General features: G+C 35.4%; 1 protein-coding gene across 1 annotated transcript in view; it reads right to left on the bottom strand.

Moving 5' to 3' along the window:
- The window catches only part of MMP16 (matrix metallopeptidase 16), a 167413-nt gene that overhangs the window by 69672 nt on the left and 79746 nt on the right, over positions 1-17995 (bottom strand). The window contains exons 3-4 of the mRNA XM_070942149.1: positions 9886-10008; positions 737-1041 (exon numbers count right to left, since the gene is read on the bottom strand). Of these exons, the coding sequence (XP_070798250.1) occupies positions 737-1041; positions 9886-10008 (428 nt within the window). The remainder of the gene's footprint in view (positions 1-736; positions 1042-9885; positions 10009-17995) is intronic.

The raw sequence follows: 17995 nt of genomic DNA, 5'->3' as shown, positions 1-17995 counted from the left end.
CAAACATTGCCCTAGCTCAACTGATTTTCGGGCCTTCTGGGCCCACTGGAAATCAGGAAACGGGCTGTTTCTGGCCTCCAGAGGGCCTCTGGGAGGGTGGGGAAGCTGTTTTCACCCTCACCAGGCTTCCAGAAAGCCTCTGGAGCCTGGGAAGGGTGAAAAACCAACCTATTGGGCACACCATGCCATTGTGTGCCAAAAGCATGGGAGGGTCACATGCGCATGCATGGGGTGCATTGAACTATGTGTGTGGGCATGCATGCGCATGACCCCTTCCGCTCCCCCCGCTTTTGGCATGCAACGGCAAAAAGGTTAGCCATCACTGTCATAGACCATAGTACAAACATATAGTGTCCAAGTTTATTAGTTTATACCAAGTTTATTAGTTTATACCACACTAATCATACACAACACTCACCCCTAAATGTATGAACTATTACTTAAAAAAAAACCAGTAAAGTTGCCTTCAAATTAAAAGTAATATGGACACACATCTGGCTTGATCCCACAGTTTTGGGGTAAATTTTAATTGATTTTAAATTGGGTTTGTTTTAAATCACGGTCAAAAATATTTAATAATTTTAAACTGTTTTTAAATTTTGCATGTTCTGTTTTTATTTCGGCTGTTCACCGCCCTGAGTCCTATTGGAGAAGGGTGGTATATAAATTGAAACAAAATAAATAAATAAATAAACATCCATCTAATAATTATCTTTAAAGTAGAATTGGCTCTTACCGTCATGATTGGGATTTCCCAAAGTCCATGGCTCATCTGAGTCAAAATGAGTATCACCTCCAATTCCTGGCCCAGGAAAATAAGCATGAGCCAAAAATCCTCCTTCCCCATCGAATGGAGAACTGTCTCCATGAAAACCTGATGCAAAAATTATAGTAATATCCACGTCTTTCTTGCCATTCTCCAGTTCTACATAAGGAACTTCCTCAAATGTCAGAGGGGTTACATTCTGCCACACATCAAAGGCACGGCGAATAGCTTTACGGGTTTCAGCATCTCCTACTTTTGGAGTGACATTCTTTATGCTGCACCAAAAAAAAAAATAATAATAATCAAACAACAAGTAAACATAGGTGTCACCTTATCAATAGTACCACACATTTCACTCTTAACTGCACATTATAACAACCATTTTGATGTAATGGGGACCGAATAACAATTCTTGAAACTATATCAAGTATAGTGATTTCACAGATTGAAAGTAGTTCATATGTAACAATATAACAACTCCATAAAGTAATTGCTTATTAATGTTCATTACTAAAGATTGGTGACACTGAGGTCAATTTACATTTATTACTACACTGGCAATTTAATTTGTATTAAATATCATTTTTGTAAATTCATTACATTATTAATAACTCCAAAAGTCATTGTGTAAGTCAGTCCTTCTTAATTTGGTATGCTTTAGATGTGCAAACTGTACAATCCAGCATGTAAGTCAGTATTATCATTATGGAATGGTCTGGTTAAATGAATCTTAAGACCAAAAGTCGGAAGGGAGGAAAAGCTGTTGAGGAAAGAGGTCTGTGTAGCAAGAAAAAAGCAAGCCAGGAAAAAAAAAACCCATCCACAACTTTCATTTTTTCAATTTTGTAAAGGTACATATTATAAATGGTGCCTGAAGCTGAGGCTTGGGACTGCCATGTCCCAAAACCATTGCCACTTGTAGACAGACCATTACCCAAAGATATAGAAAGGACATTTAAATTAAGTTTATACCTGTGCCCAAGATGGATAGTCAGCTAATATACTTTATAATGATGTGACAAATAAATATGTAACTAATTCTATATTTAAAAGAAAACATCCCAATGCAATTCCCTATAACATTTAACTTTCCTCTGAATGACATCTTTTTTGTCTGATTGGAAAATGTTCATGAAAAAAAACTTCTGATGATTCATTTAGAAACATTATAAATATACACTTGATTAACAGCATCACGTATTTCCTAAAACTAGACCTCTTATATTTGTATTTCTTGTTTGAAATTAGCCATATTTCAGATATCCATTCACAACAGCTTCTCAAATGTCTTACTACTGAAGCACTTAAACCCACTGATGTTGTCTATGAAAGGTCAGAGATTATATTAGTGACTATTAAAATATGTTGCTATGTGATAGCTAAGCTATCAGGGAGCTGATTCTTTTGAAGAAGTAATGGGAACATTCAGTGCAGTTTTCAGAAGTGAAATTGAGCTGGAAGTACAGTAAGCCTTTGAGTAATAAGGCTTTCTTCAGAAAACCAACAACAGGATTTAAGACATTAGGGTTATTTGAAAACTTTGCTCCAATGAATAGATGTCCAGGCAAAGACTAACTCTTCTCTGTAATCTTGCCAATTAATAGTATTGGGCTACCAGAAGTATGATGGGTCTGCTTTTTTCAGATCAACTCAGTGTTGATCCATTTAGGAATAGGAATTTACCAACTGGCTTACCACCCAAGCTTAATGTTGTTGATTGAGAGAGAGTGACTGGCCCAAAGCCACCCAATCACCATTCATGGCTAAAGTGGAACTAGACCTCACAGTCTCCTGATTTCTAGCCTGGTGTCTAATTTCTTTACCCACCCATCTCCACACACAACTATTTGATCTAAAGGCCAAGACATGAATTTAAATGACTCTTAACCTACTGACATTTTGAATGGTCCCAAAGACCTGGATTTTTGTCCAGGCCTTTGGTGAAGACAATTGACATCCTTTTTTTTTTCTTTTTTCTTTTTTGTCCCTCAGTTTTCTTCATTAATGTTCTTTTATCTTGTGTTGTTCTTGCATTTTGTATTCTAGGTTTCTAATTTGTTTTTTAAAATGTTAACAATTGTTAACTGGGAGTCACTGGGAGTCAGGCAGCATATAAATTTAATAAATAATAATAACCCCAGGTATTTGGGAAGGACTTAATAAGTGTATAAAATTGCCAAATCCAGCTTAAACATTTGGCTGACTGTGCAATGAACCGTAACAAGTAGACAGCAAAAGAAGAAGAAGAAAAAAACAACTAGAGAAGATAACAAAACACAAAGATCTACAAACAGAAGTACAACTGTGGCAAAAGAAAGCAAAGATAGTATCAATAGTGGTAGGTGCCTTAGGTGCAATATGTCTATGGAGATTCTCAGTCATCCAAGTCATAGTTGAACAATAGGAAAATAAACCCATCAGGACAAGATTCAACAGTCCATCTGTATTTAAAAGACAAAAGCCACTCTTTTGAAGACAGCAAAGGCTACATTTTGTACAGAGAGGAGTGTTGGTTTGAAAGAGGAGTCAAAGAATCCATCTATGTCAAAACTGAACAGCCCTCTCTCAACAGATACAACATCATTTATCTCCAGTCTACAACACAGCCCTTTCAGCAGTTCCAAAAAGGCTCCACATCCATTTGCACTACTCAGGTGAATCTGACAACACAGATAAACCTCCAGGTGGCCTCAATGACTCTCTAAAAGAATGAAAATGATCAGCTGTCTGCAAAGAGTATAAATTCTTCCATTCCTTGCCATCCAGTCAGAGCTGAAGAAGCTTCTTGGATAAGAAGCAAAACATCTCAAAGAAAAACAAGAAAGTCCTCTTGCCTCTTAAAAAAGCACATTTGGGACTTGGATGCAATACAAAAAACAACTGGAGAAGAACTTAAACAAATTGGCATTGACAAAAATCACCATCAGTCAATTGCAAAAGACAGCTGGAACAATAGCATATCCTGATGATCCTTATAACATCATCAAACAATAACATCTGCCTATTCAAGGTTCAACAGGTGGATAAAAATTCCAAATCCCAATCTAAATATCTGGCTGATTGTGTGACCAACCATAATAATTGATTGTTCTAAAATCAAGAACCAAGTTACTTACGGAGTAGCTGAATGGCACATATATATAAATACCAGTTTAGGAAGAAAGCAGTATTAATAAAGCTAAACTGGCAGAAAGGATTCCAAAAACATACATTTGGTAATCCTTCTTCTATATATATATTTTAATTTTAAAACTAAAAGTTATATCCTTGAAAAGTAATTTTATAATCGGAAAAGGGGAAGGGGAGGTGACATTTTGATAGATGAACTCTAACAATAATAATGCAAGAGAACAATTTGAAGCATATATACAATTTTGTATGATGGATGAGTCTGCCTTGTTGATGACAGGTGCAAGGAAAGCTGAATTGGAGAAAGAATCAGTTTCAATAAAGAGGTAAATTGTTAAGTAGCCCCTTTCTGTCTGTGATGCCCTTTTGACTGAAATGGAGCTGTTCATGGACATCTTCAGTCATCTATTTAATCTCTTGGAAAAAATAGCAGCTCGTGACAACAAGCACCATTTTCAATTTGCTAAGAGCTTTAAGCACATGAACCTTTTATAGCCATTTCTAGGATACAATAAGATTTTCGTCATGACAGATACATTTTGTTATTACAGTTTGTACAAACAGCAAGTAACATTCCAGAAAACTATTCATTATTGATATGAGTTACTGACTATATATGGATGATCTCTCCCACACACAAACATAAAGCACACAAATACACAATTGTCTGCTTACCAACCATTTCTAAACAATCACATACATCAAGGGTCCCCGGCCTCTGGTCCATGGACCAGCACTGGTCCATGGCATGCCAGGAACTGGGCCACGCAAACAAGCAAAGTTCCATCTGCGGTATGCGGGCAGGATCCAAAACCATGCCCCCTCCATCTATGGAAAAACCTTTATCCATGGAACCAGTTCTAGTGTCCAAAAGGGGTCATTGACATACACCATAAAAATGGTATGTAGCATCCATCCATCTCCTACCTTTCCCAGCACAACACTATCTCACTTACTTATGTATATATTATGTATATTCTTATGCTCTTAATCCATAAGAATATACATATTGAAGAAATTCACATATCCAAAAGCTATGGCTAAAGTTTAACAGCCTATATACACTAGGATCTTGGATACTGTATTCATACTGTAACATAAATCAACGTGGATCATTTTATAATATTTTGTAATTGGATTAAATACATGCATTTCCTTCTACATTCCATCTTAAAAACTGCTTAACAATAGTTTTATGCTTTATAGTTTTCCTCCCCAACTTTTTTTAACTTATTTATTTTAATTTGGCAATCTAGGAGATGTAGATTTATCCAGATGGTGGTCCTAACTAAGATATTATTTATTTATAATTATATTATAGTTGGGATTCTGTGTGTGTGCGTGTGTGTTTGTGTGTGTGTTGTGTTAGAAAATCAAAACCATCAAACAGCAACTCTTCTGGCAACTTCTGTTTTTAACATAATTTCCATCCATTTTGGTCATACAATATAGATGGAGGATAGCAGTTGGGATGTAAATTGATAATAAACAATCAGGCACCAAGGAGAACTGAATGCATTCTTATATATTTAACTATTTGTTTTTTTAAAAAAATCCACATCAGGATCAGCAGGCTTCCAATACTAAGAATCTCTTTCTTTACATATCTCAAACAAGTGAAGAAAGGTTAGGAAACACTGGAAAAAGCTAAAATATTTAGCTTTTCAAATTAGAACAATAGGATAAGGGAAACCATTTTAGAATTTTATATACTCTTGTTCCCACCCATCCATTCCACATCACCTAATATTTTTTAAAATTCTGAATATATTCATTTCGACGCAAAGTCAAGGTCTTTTTGAAGGGTAGCAGCATTGTCTGTGGTGTTAAATATTTTTACACCATCGCCGAAGAGAATGCAGTTGCTTATAATATGATTGCAAAGGTCATTTATGTATAGTATGAAGAGTGTTGGTCCTAGAACGCTGCCTTGGGGAACCCCGCTATTAACAGGTGCAGGATTTGATAGGGCACTCCCTATTTTGACCACTTGTTGTCTGTTTGACAGGAACGCAGCTATCCAATTATGTAGGGGTTCGGAGATGCCATAGGATTTTAGTTTTAGAAGTAGTTTGTCATGTATCACTGAATCAAAGGCTTTACAGAAGTCTATGTAAATTGCATCTATTGCTTTGCCCTGATCGAGATTTGTAGTCCATATGTTCTTGCAGTGTAGAAGTTGTAGATTACAGGATAATTTTTTTCTGAAACTAAATTGTTTATTAGAGAGTAGGTTGTTTGTTTCCAGGTGGAGGGTAATGGAATGGTTAATACCATACTATCATGTACAACCTAGAGACTACCTTGCAAACTGACATACTGTACAATTAATCATATTAATTTATTATCTGAGAGAACGGTATAGATCTGCTGATAACATAAAAATCTAAAACAAATGTAGAGGTCTCTAACAGTTTATCTCAAAAAGAGGCAACTGACATGAAAATGGATTTCACAGATAGCAAGTGATACTGGGAACAAATATCATTCAGGGAATATAAATATCAAAATAATCATGGAAATATTTCTGAAGCAGAAGCCAGGACAAATAAGAAACTGGTAAGACAGAAAATAATATGTTACTTAAAATTACCTGGTAGCTAAAATATTAGATAACACATGAATTTGAATGCACTTTTTTATATACTGAATGTCTATCTTACTGGATTGGTGATTACTGAAAATAATTGATCAGAAATAGGCCAACTATTTCAGACATAATATATATTTATATATTAAATATATAATTACAGTATATTATCAAATTACTGTATTATTAGCAAAAAAATACACAAGCAAAAAGAATATATGTTATTCCTAACTAACTCATCACTGACGAGATGGGCATGAGATAAATTTAGTAAATAAATAAATAATAAATAAATATTTAAAGCAAATTTAGAAATTAAAATTGAAGTTTTTTTCCAGGAACTTATTTATTTATTAGCAAGCAATATTAGTAATGCCTTGGCTTAAAATGTGCCTATGAAATTAGACCAAAGGAATCAAAGAAAAGCAAAATATTTTCTAAGCTGCCATTAACTAATTTATTGTTCCTTGGATGATGCTAAGGCCAATAATACGACTGACTACTAAACAATAAATAGGAAAGGTTAGGGAAGATATCTGAAGGATATCAAGAGATTAACATGTTCATTATGTTCCTAAAAGACTGAAATTTCTGGATGGAATAACAACAACCTTATAAAGATATGGTAACAATTTGCTTTCAGGAATTGTGGTGGTTCCATAAATAGATAAATTATCCTGATTGAATATAATGGACATTGAAGCCTTTGTGTTCAATTCTTTTCTCACCCAAAACTAAAAAGTGTATGGATCTGAGGATGTATATACAAGCATGCCTGATTATGGATGTATAGTTAGTTATATAGACCTTCTTTTCAGTTCAACACTAAAAACTAGATGTGGGTAAGGAAAATATATTTATATGAATGCATCTACAAATATCTACAATGGGAAATGATGCCCTATTAGGTTGTCAGTATTGGGATGTTTATAAGGGTGTTCAGTTAATCATACTAAGATCTTGCAAACACAAAGATCTGTAGAGAGGCAGGATACACAGCGTCATTTCCTCTTTAATTATCATTTGAATATCAACTGCTAACTCCACTATTAACCTATATATTCGTAGACATTAAAAGAAAACTACCATCAGGAAGATCTTTTTTTAGTCACTGAATCCATGTAGTGAATTTCATTCCCTTTTCCCTAATTCTAAGTAGAAATAACATTTTCAATGCTATTTAATTTTGCCTTCTAATGGTCGCCCTTTGTTCATATATAACTTACTCCTGTGTTCATGCATAACTAATGCATGCTAATACAGCAGCCCTCAACTTTTGGGCAACAGGACTGGTTCTGTGGAGAGACGTTTTTCTGCAGACTGGAGCATTTAGACTTCTCCAGTCCACAGAAAATTAAAATTTGGAGCGATTTCATGTGCTGCCTGCATCCTGCAGATGGGCCTTTGCTTTTTTGTATGGCCCAGTTTGTGGCATGCCGCAGACCGGTGCCAGTCCAAGGACCGGGGTTGAGGACCCCTCTGCTATTAGATTCACCATACTTTCCTACTTGTTCATGCTTTACCGTCTATACCAGTAAGTGTTCTTTTTTTCTCTTAACAGATTATTCTGTTTTGCTTCTTTTTTCAGGTCTTATTTGGAACTCAACTCTCATTTTTTTTGAGTGGGAGAGTATTGACCCTTGGGTCTTATCTATTTGAAGAGAAAAGTCTTGGGTCATAGAGATCCTTTCTCTATCTTCTTAATGTCTAGTCTTAATGTCGAGAGCAAAAAAAAAAAAAGATTGGCCATCTTTAGCCCACAGAATAGGTTTTAAAAAACCTAAAAACAGATTTGAACATACAATGGTACACTAAGCCCAATAGGGAAAGGTATTGTTTATGCAACAGTCCATGCACGGATAGGATATACACCTAAAAATCTTGTGATGAAGCTTTTACTTTCTTTTTGGAACAATTTATTGACATTAAAGTCATGATCTATTATGGATTAAGTATCATGTAAGGTGAATTATTGGGCTCACTTTAATGTACTATTTATCAGCTAATTTGCTATTTATCATAAATTAAATAAACTGCATTTTGTTGCCTTCCAGAAATAATCAAATTGGTTCACAATAGTTTGATTTCTATTAATCTATGTTGTCATTCCCTAAAGATATCCTCCATATAGATTTCCTTGTTGCACAAAAATCCTTTAAATAAACTTGTAAATATACTAGTACATATCATGTTTCTACAACGTGAAAAGAAAACTTATCCCTTCTCTACCTGTTCAGCATTGTTAGAACTGTTCTTTTAACATTAATCATGGAAGTGGGATGAGTAATTAGCAGCTATAAGCAGTCCCATAAAAGGCACAACCTCATCACTCATTTGTGATTATTGCTATGTTTCAAAGGAACAGTTGACAACAAGGCATCCTTCAGCATCAGAATGTCCCAAATCTCCCCAAGAATCCAATAAAATAAAATAAAATAATAAAAAACCAAATATAAACTTGGTTGAAAACGTTCCAAAGTTTCCCAAGATGATGTGAGAAAATAATAAAGCCTTATGAAGTATTAGTGATCTTGTGAAAGATCTCAGGAATCCAAGAATATACAATAACTGTGGAAGTTGGAAAGGATTTCCAATTTTGATTCAAATTATGTTTCTCCCTAATGACCCAAAGATGTTTTTTTCAAAAGACGACTGGACTTTGTTTTTCCTGGAAGACTGAATCTTCTTCACTGAAGATTATTCTTGGATGAGAAGCAAAATGTCTTCAAGGAAAAACGAAGTCCAGTGGCCTTTTGAAAAGCATCTTTGGGACAACCATGACCTGGATGACTGAGAATCTCTATAGACATTCTACTTTATGAGCAGGAATCAGATATGGCCACTGCATGTTTAACTCAGGACTTTATTTTGACATGCTGATAATTTTGTCCTTGGGCTTTTCAACTAAAAAGACTTTTGTTTACAACTTTTCCAATCTAATCTTACTGGGGGAAACAAGACAAAAAAATGACTTCTTCACATTTTCTTTCATAAAATACTGCATACTGTTCTTTTTTCTCCTATACTTTATAAAATGTATATCAACATACTATTATTATTGGTAAATTGAAATGAGTAGTTTTTGCTTCTTGTTCCTTCCTGGTCAAATCCGATTTAACTAGATGAGATAGGCAGCACAGAAATCAATCAAACAAACAAACAAACAAACAAACAAACAAACAAACATAGGAAGTAATTGATTTGACCTTGAAAATTTCAAAGTTACATTTGATATGTAAACCCATTGTCCTTTGTAGTACAAGAACTTTCTCTCCTAAAAACATTCAAAGCCATATTTTTAGACAACAACCAATTTCTTATCTTTCACTAAGCAGCAGAACTGTATTTTTCAAAGTGTTAAGAAATTACAAATTAAAGGGTCACAGTTTTGCTTTCATACCTGTAAGTGATATATTTGTGTTGCCACTTCTGCCCTGTTAAAGCATATCGTTTTCGTCGAATGTTAAATCTAGAGTTGCCTCTCATCTGATCAGGAACTCCACAACGAGGCTTCTTCATCCATCTTTAAATGAACAAAAGAAAAACGAATCAGTACCATATGATGACAATAAGTGCATAGGATCATTGGCACCTGTTGACGCAGCTGATCATATCGCAGATGTGACGCAACTGTCGTATCTCTTCTTCAAAATGGTAAAACATTGGTTTTTACATTTCCACATACAAACAATTTCTCAATCCTGACAACTTTAAAATGTGTGGACTTCAGCTCCCAGATTTGGAGTTAAAGTTGGCAAGGCTGAGAAACACTGAAATACAATATACAGGTACAACCACAACCACTTACAAACACAATTGAGCCCAACATTTCTGTTGTTAAGCGAATCTTCATTGACTTTGCTTGTTGGAAGCCAACTGGGAAGGTCACATGACCCAAGACAGTGGAACTGTCATAAATACATGCCAATTGCCAAGTGCCTGAATTTTGATTATGTGATTGTGGGGATGCTGCAATGGTCATAAGTGTGTAAACCAATCATGAGTCACTATTTTCAGTGCCGCTATAACTTTGAACAGTCACTCAACAAATTGTTGTATTTGAAGACTACCTCTAATTCCTGGTTAACATTATTAAACAGCAAACCCTCATAGCATTTCCAAATAAAGAAATAATGTGGGGCAAACACTTTGGTAGGTATAGCTGTTTTGTTTGATGTTTATTTAATTATTTGCTGGGGCTTATGCACTGTTCTAACCTAACAGGATCTGCATTGCCACTTGTTCATACTGATTTTGCACGGTTAACTAAAAATCTTATAGCAAAGCAAGTTTGTCCAACTAGTTTGTGAAAGAAAGAAATGGGTTCCTGAATAAAGTTTCATTAGATTTTCCTTCAGTCTCAAAACTAATAGTTTGTGGGAGCAGGATACAGCAACAGCTTAAATTATAAAGTGAAGCCTCTGGTAATTGAAATTGCTCATTGAAACAAAGGAAACTGCCTCTTTTCTTATTCATTCCCTTCATCAATCTAACTCCATACTGTTTTTTACTGGCTTCTAGACAGGAATCTACATCTGCAAGCCATGCCTAGAGATAGCAAGACAATGGACTTGGCTTTTTGCATGCAAACCATATGTTCTGTCTCTGAGCTACCACCCTTCGGTTCCTCACATTATGAGATTATAATGCAGATTGTAAGAATGAAATTAAACCTATATTATTATGAGATGCCTCTGCCGGGCATACCAGTCTGCTGTTCTACCTTGGTGCACTTCTACAACTGCTTCTGGGCAGCTTGCCATATTTCGTTCACTCTTTCCCTCCCACCCTTTCTTATAAATGCTAGCATGGAGTGCACACAATATTAATAGGGTTCTGGATACCTGCTCCCTGTATTATTACCCATGAGCCCTTGATATGATACGCATTGGCAACATCTGGAAAACAGAGTCTAAGAAATCCAATATATATTTGATTCAGTACAAAAATTAAATCTGTAAGGAAAGTACATCATTTGAAACTCACAGACTCTGGGAGCATATTTAAATATGGATAATTTTATCAGTATCACTTGTGTACTATTATTTTTGCTCATCAGTTTGAAATTTCAGTTTAACCTAATAAATAATGTTTATTATTGCAAGGCAATCATTACTATTAAGATGTCCTGCTTTTCAATTCATCATTTCATTACATTATAACATCATTATCACTATATTCCTATAATTGTAGCTGATTACAACTATTTCCCAGTGTTGTATTAAAATCTGTGTTACTGAAATTAAAATGGCTGGATTACTCATATTTTGCTATTTTTATGGAGCTGTTCTCAACTTCCAGTGCTGGAACACTGCAATACAAAATAAAAATAAATGAGATTTTATGTCTAACTTCACGTGTTGGATAACATTCATGCAGAATGAAGTCACAGAACTGATCTCTTATGATTGAAATATGTCAAAGTTTGTGCTAAACTGATTGTAGTTTGTTTGGTGTTCCCTATTTTTCCAGCTTTTGCCCCTCAACATCTTATGCTTATTTCTTCTGAAGATCAAAAATATTTTATTTATTTGTATCTTTTCCTCTTTATACTAACTGTGCTTATGAATAAACCACTTAGGGGAATAAAAGCATAATAACAGCAACATCCTCTTTTTTTAAAAAAAATGGGCCCCCATATGTGAAAGACCCAAATGATAATCTCTGGCCACACAACAGCTCTATGTATATGAAAAAAGCCTGAAGGATTTCATCATAGTAAAAGGACTGTCAGTACACATATATGACATGAATCATAATCTTCTGAAAAGAAAGTAAACTTTCTCTGAAATGGACATGTTGTGGTTTAATTTCAAAGATCTACAAGGCAATTGTTCTTCAAAAAAGTCAAACTAAGTGCTATGTTAGCATATGGACAGTTTCTGACTTAACTAAATAAATTACAAGGACAGAATAGACAAAACAATTTTAAAAATCTGGTTTTGCTACACAAACAGGTTATCTATTAAGGCCATAGCATTTTGATGCTGTAGTTTAGTGCTAAATATGGCAGAAAAGATACTATTTTGGTCGAAGCCAAAGGAGTGATTTAGACACAAGCTTCATATATTATTTTAAATGGGACACAAATATCTATATTTTATATAATTCCTAGGAAATTATAGAGATTTCTAGGGAAATCACAACAATCGCTAGACTTTTATTAATTTCATTTTAAAGTATGTGTACTATGGCTTTAAACTTAACATACAATGAGTTCAAGATATCAAGGTTCCCCAATCTTTAAGGTCTACTCCCTTCTAAAATCAATAGTCCTTTCCACACTGAACTCTCCATCTAGATCCAGACCCAGACCCAGACCCAGACCCAGGGGAAGAGATTAGTTATCAAATAAAAAATATCCCAAATCAATCCAATAATTTCCAAATATTTGAATATACTTAAAGAGGCTTCATAGGACTGTAGCCCCTATGGCATGAAATAGTCACTTAATATTGAGAACAGAATGTTGAGAACAGAAATCCTAATTATCATTTATTCTTGTCCACAAGAGCTTTTAGCTCGATGCTAGTGAAATAGATAAAAAGTCTTTTGGAGTCACCACAAAAGAAACTGTAGGCTTACTGAGATAAGAGCAGGCTTCCAATTTAAAATGAATGCTCCTCTCCACCCCACCCCCCAAAAAAAACACATTTATGTGTTTAAGGAAACAGATCTTTTCTTCCACAAACAATAGTGTGCACATTTCACAGTAATAGCAATGTCCAGCTTCAATCAAATTCAGGAACGCAAATTCAGGTTTGTGTTTAATTGTTAGTTTTCAAAGCAGGGAACCTCACTGACTGGCTTTAATAAGTATTTAAATGCAACATGGAGCTGCTTCTCTAATACTTTTTAGAGTAACATCCTCACACGTGGGATATCCCAGACAGGTGAAAAACATCCAAAAATTGTATCTGTCCTCAAATTTTAATGGAAAAGAACTCCTAAGGAAACATTTGTTCTGAACCAGACTAAAATTTTAATCAAAGTCAAAATAAGTAAATAAGGGAGGAGCCTCCCACTCCTCTTCCAAAAGATGGCAAGAGCCATTTGTAGATGATGATAGATAGATAGATAGATAGATAGATAGATAGATAGATAGATAGATAGATAGATAGAAAGACAGACAGACAGACAGACAGACAGACAGACAGACAGACAGACAGACAGACAGACAGGTAGATAGATAATGTAGATGTAGATGTATATAAATAACTCAAATGGTGGACACACAGTTTAATTCACAAAATACAGAAAATGCAGGGTGTAAGAGAGCTTCGATTACCTGGCTCTCAAAACTGAATATGTGCTTTAGTTAGGGTAAAGTAGCTATCTACTTTGAGAACAAAGGTTCACTCATGAAATATGACTACATTATCAATAAGAGGACATACGAAAATGGGCAACTTTCTTTTAACCCTTTGTGACTTATTTGGGGATACACACATTTGGAAAATAGACAGCTGAACGGGATCAAAAAATGGATGTCTACAATGGAGTTGTGTAAATTTAAAGCTTTACAACTGCTAAATAGAAGATGTCTCTTGGATAGATGGGTGGGACAACATTAATAATTGATTTTCTTTCTGTGGCTGCACATGGACAACTGCAGCCTATTAAAGAGATCATGGCCTTGGAGTGTTTGTATTAGTCAATTGTATTACTTTTGATTATTTGAAACACATTGTTTGATGGCCATCTTCCCAATGTAATCCGCAGATCTGACAAAATCTGGCAGTAATCTTTCTGGCAGCTAAAGCTCTGAACAAGAATAAATTAATCATCTGATTCAACTGATTCTTTAAACCTACAAATTTAAATGTCTAAATTTAGGATAATACAATTTGAATATTTTGAACACATCAATATACACACAATAACCTGGTTTTTAGGCAATAATTATAATGAAATATGTATCTCAGCTAGAATTTTGACATAACTGAAAAAAATTACAGCTTAAGCGATAACAGAATTTGTTGGGGTTTTTTTCTGCAGTTTCTGTAAAAATTTAAATCTTTTCCATTTATTGTAGAAATGTGTGTACAGCTACTTGTGTATGTAAATTATCTTTAAATTGCAATTTATCTTTAAAACATACAAAGTCCATAATTTCCCAGGCACTGATACTTCAAAGTGAACAAATGTCAGAATAGCATGCAATTTCCATGCATTTAAATTACAGATACATAACACCAAGAAGAAGCAGTTAAACACACTGTAGTTACCAAATAGAAAAGACGGATGCTCTCACCTTAAGGTGATATCACTACATCAAACGAAAGAGGCAAGGGATTTAAAAGAAGAGAGAACTATTATCCTATGTAGGAAGTATTCTAAACACCAATATTAAACAATACTTTAACAATGTCACTAGAACATCCATTCCGAGTGTTGGGGTATTTTTTGTGAGCATGAGTTACTTATTTATTTCCTTACTTATTAACTTACTTACTTAAAATTTCTAAGCCGCCCATCTAACTAATATAGCAACTTTGGCTGGCTTTCAAAAATTAGAGCTCATGTAACTGGTGGCTTAGTACATAGCTAAAAAGAACTTATTTCAGTCACAATTAAAGATCATAGGAAGATTGAAACTATTCTCCAGGTGATATAATTATGAAAATAATTTATATAGCTATATAACATTGAACAAGAGTTCAGTCAGAAAAAGCAAACAGTGTTTAGACAAAACAAATTTATAGGCAGGAAATAATTTTAATTCAGAAGCCGAGTGACATTTTTATTTTATTTATTTCAAAAAATATATGACCATATACATAATTGATGGATCACAACATTCCATATAAACTATGTATCTACATTATCAATCTATCATGCTTCCCACTACAGCACCACAATATTCCAGTGACATTTGCTGGGATCACTTCCAGCCTAACCCAGGACTTGGATGAAGAGCCAAGTCTTCATAGCTTTCCAGAAGGCTAAGTGGGGACCTCGAATTCTCTGGGGAAAGCTATTCCAAAGAGGCTGCTATGGAGAGGACATAGAAGCAAAGTCCTATACTTGAATGGAAATTGCGACATATGCAACCATCAATATAAGCCTCACACATGAAAAGGTTGTTAGAAAATATACTTTAGCATTGATATGATTTGTTGCATCAGTTCCTCAACTGCCCAGACTTTCAAACTGAATTCCAATCCCAGTTTCTGGAATAGGAAGGATGCATCAACAATCTTATTATTACCACTTTTTTAGAAGTGGTTTACCATTGCCTTCTTCCTGGGGCTGAGACAGAGCGATTGGCCCAAGGTGACCCAATTGGCTTTATGCCTAGAAGTCACAATCTTCCAGTTTCTATCCTGATGCCTTAAACATCAAACTGGCTCTCATACTTTATTATACACACCATATACTTTAGACAATTAACACTGGAGCAGATCAATTGCTATTCCATAGTAAATAAAGTTGATGACCATTTCCAAAGTATTGCAAAATAGGAAGCAAAATGTCTTCTTCTTTCTCAAAAAATCAGTCCAGTTGCCTTTTCAAAAAATAAAAACCACTTTTGATACAACTATAACTTGGATGACTGAGAATCTTCAGACAATCCTAGAAAATAAAATAGGCTCTTCAGTATTGAATTCCACTCTCTAGAAGCAGAAGGTAAAGGCATTTGTTTATTCTCTTTTTCTAACTGATAAACATCTCTTTCTGTTATGTCTGTGTAACAACAGATTAAAATTGAATACTTAAACTCTTTTCAAAACATTTTTTCTTATATGGGCTACTAATACTGTTCCAATTGAGGCCTTTGAACTATGGTGCTGGAGAAGACTCCTGCGAGTCCCTCGGACTACAAGGCGATCAAACCGGTCAGTCCTAGAGGAGATCAACCCTGACTGCTCTTTAGAAGGCCAGATCCTGAAGATGAAACTCAAATACTTTGGCCACCTAATGAGAAGGAAGGACTCACTGGAGAAGAGCCTAATGCTGGGAAAGATTGAGGGCAAAAGAAGAAGGGGACGACAGAGAACGAGGTGGCTGGATGGAGTCACTGAAGCAGTAGGTGTGAGCTTAAATGGACTCCAGAGGATGGTAGAAGACAGGAAGGCCTGAAGAAATGTTGTCCATGGGGTCGCGATGGGTTGGACACGACTTCGCAACTAACAACAAGAACAATACTGTTCCATCCTACTTAGGGATTTTTTTTTGAAAGAATATTGTGATTTACATACTTCTCTCCCCCAAAAAACTCTGTACAAAAGCCATTAAGCCATTAAAACTATTATTTTGAAGTACTAAGAACAATTAAAATAGGTAAAGCCATAACAATTAGGATTAGATTAGCAGGGGAAAGTGTCAGGCTACCCAAATAGGATTTTGTTTATGCATAGATTTTCCTGGTTTTTCCGGTCTATTCTGGTTTTTAGTTTCTAATTTTATTAGTAATTGTGGTAAAGTACATAATAACATTATTGATTCATTTTATATGAAATAAGAACCATATATTAAGTTTCATCTTAGAGGAACGTTCTTCAAATTGATTATACATATTTGCCTCTGCTGATCCATGCCAAGTTTCTATATATTCACATCACAAGTCTGACAGGCAATACATATTAAGAAATTAGGCTCCTTAGAGGATATTCCCACATTATTTTCAAAAATCATATATTTCCCCAAAAGCTTTTCAGATGATATAGTTCATGAAAAAGTATATTAAAATTAAAGTGATATTTCCGATAATTACCAGTTTTAGCTGTATTATAGGCCAGTGATGACTAACCTTTTATCTGTCGTGTGCCAAAAGCGGGGGGAATGCAGGGGGGTGTCGTGTGTGCACGTGCCCACACCCATAATTCAATGCACCCCGCACATGCACGTATGACCCTCCCACTCACCCCGCTTTTGGCATGTGATGGCACGATGGGCCTGGTAGGCCTGTTTTTCACCCTCCCCAGGCTCCAGAGCCTTTCTTGGAGCCTGGGGAAGATGAAAATGGCCTTCCCCACCACCTAGAGGCCCTCCAGAGGCTGGAAACGGCCCGTTTCACAACTTCCGGAAGTCCTGAAAATCAGCTGGCCGGCACGCGCATGCGCCCTGGAGCTGAGCTAGGGCAATGCTCACATGCCCGCAGATATGGCTCCACGTGCCACCTGTGGCACGCGTGACATAGGTTCGCCAATACAGTTGTAGGCTATTGCTAACTTGCCAACTAGGGCACAGAACTTCAAGTTTTTTGGTTAAACCAGACATTTCTAGAATTATATGAATACTCTTCTTAAATGTCTTTTGAGCTCAAAATTAAAGCAGACCAGCTTCCATAATATCAGTGTAATGTTGCCTGACTCATTCAGCTCCGTCAACATCTAGGTTGTTATATAGTGCAGTCACTCCAGCTTCCAATATGTGTTCAGCATAAATTTTGTTATAGTAGTCTAGTAACCAGAAAAGAAATGAGTAACTGAAATAGTATTTTGATAAGGTAGTAGCTGGCATTGATGCCCCTACTTCAACCAACAACTTTCAAGCATAGCTCAAAG

The sequence above is a fragment of the Pituophis catenifer genome, unplaced genomic scaffold (genome assembly GCF_029215685.1).
Source record: "Pituophis catenifer annectens isolate HBS135680 unplaced genomic scaffold, rPitCat1.0.hap2 SCAF_3, whole genome shotgun sequence".
In the NCBI taxonomy this organism is placed as follows: domain Eukaryota; kingdom Metazoa; phylum Chordata; class Lepidosauria; order Squamata; family Colubridae; genus Pituophis; species Pituophis catenifer.
This window is presented reverse-complemented; position numbering and strand designations above follow the sequence as displayed.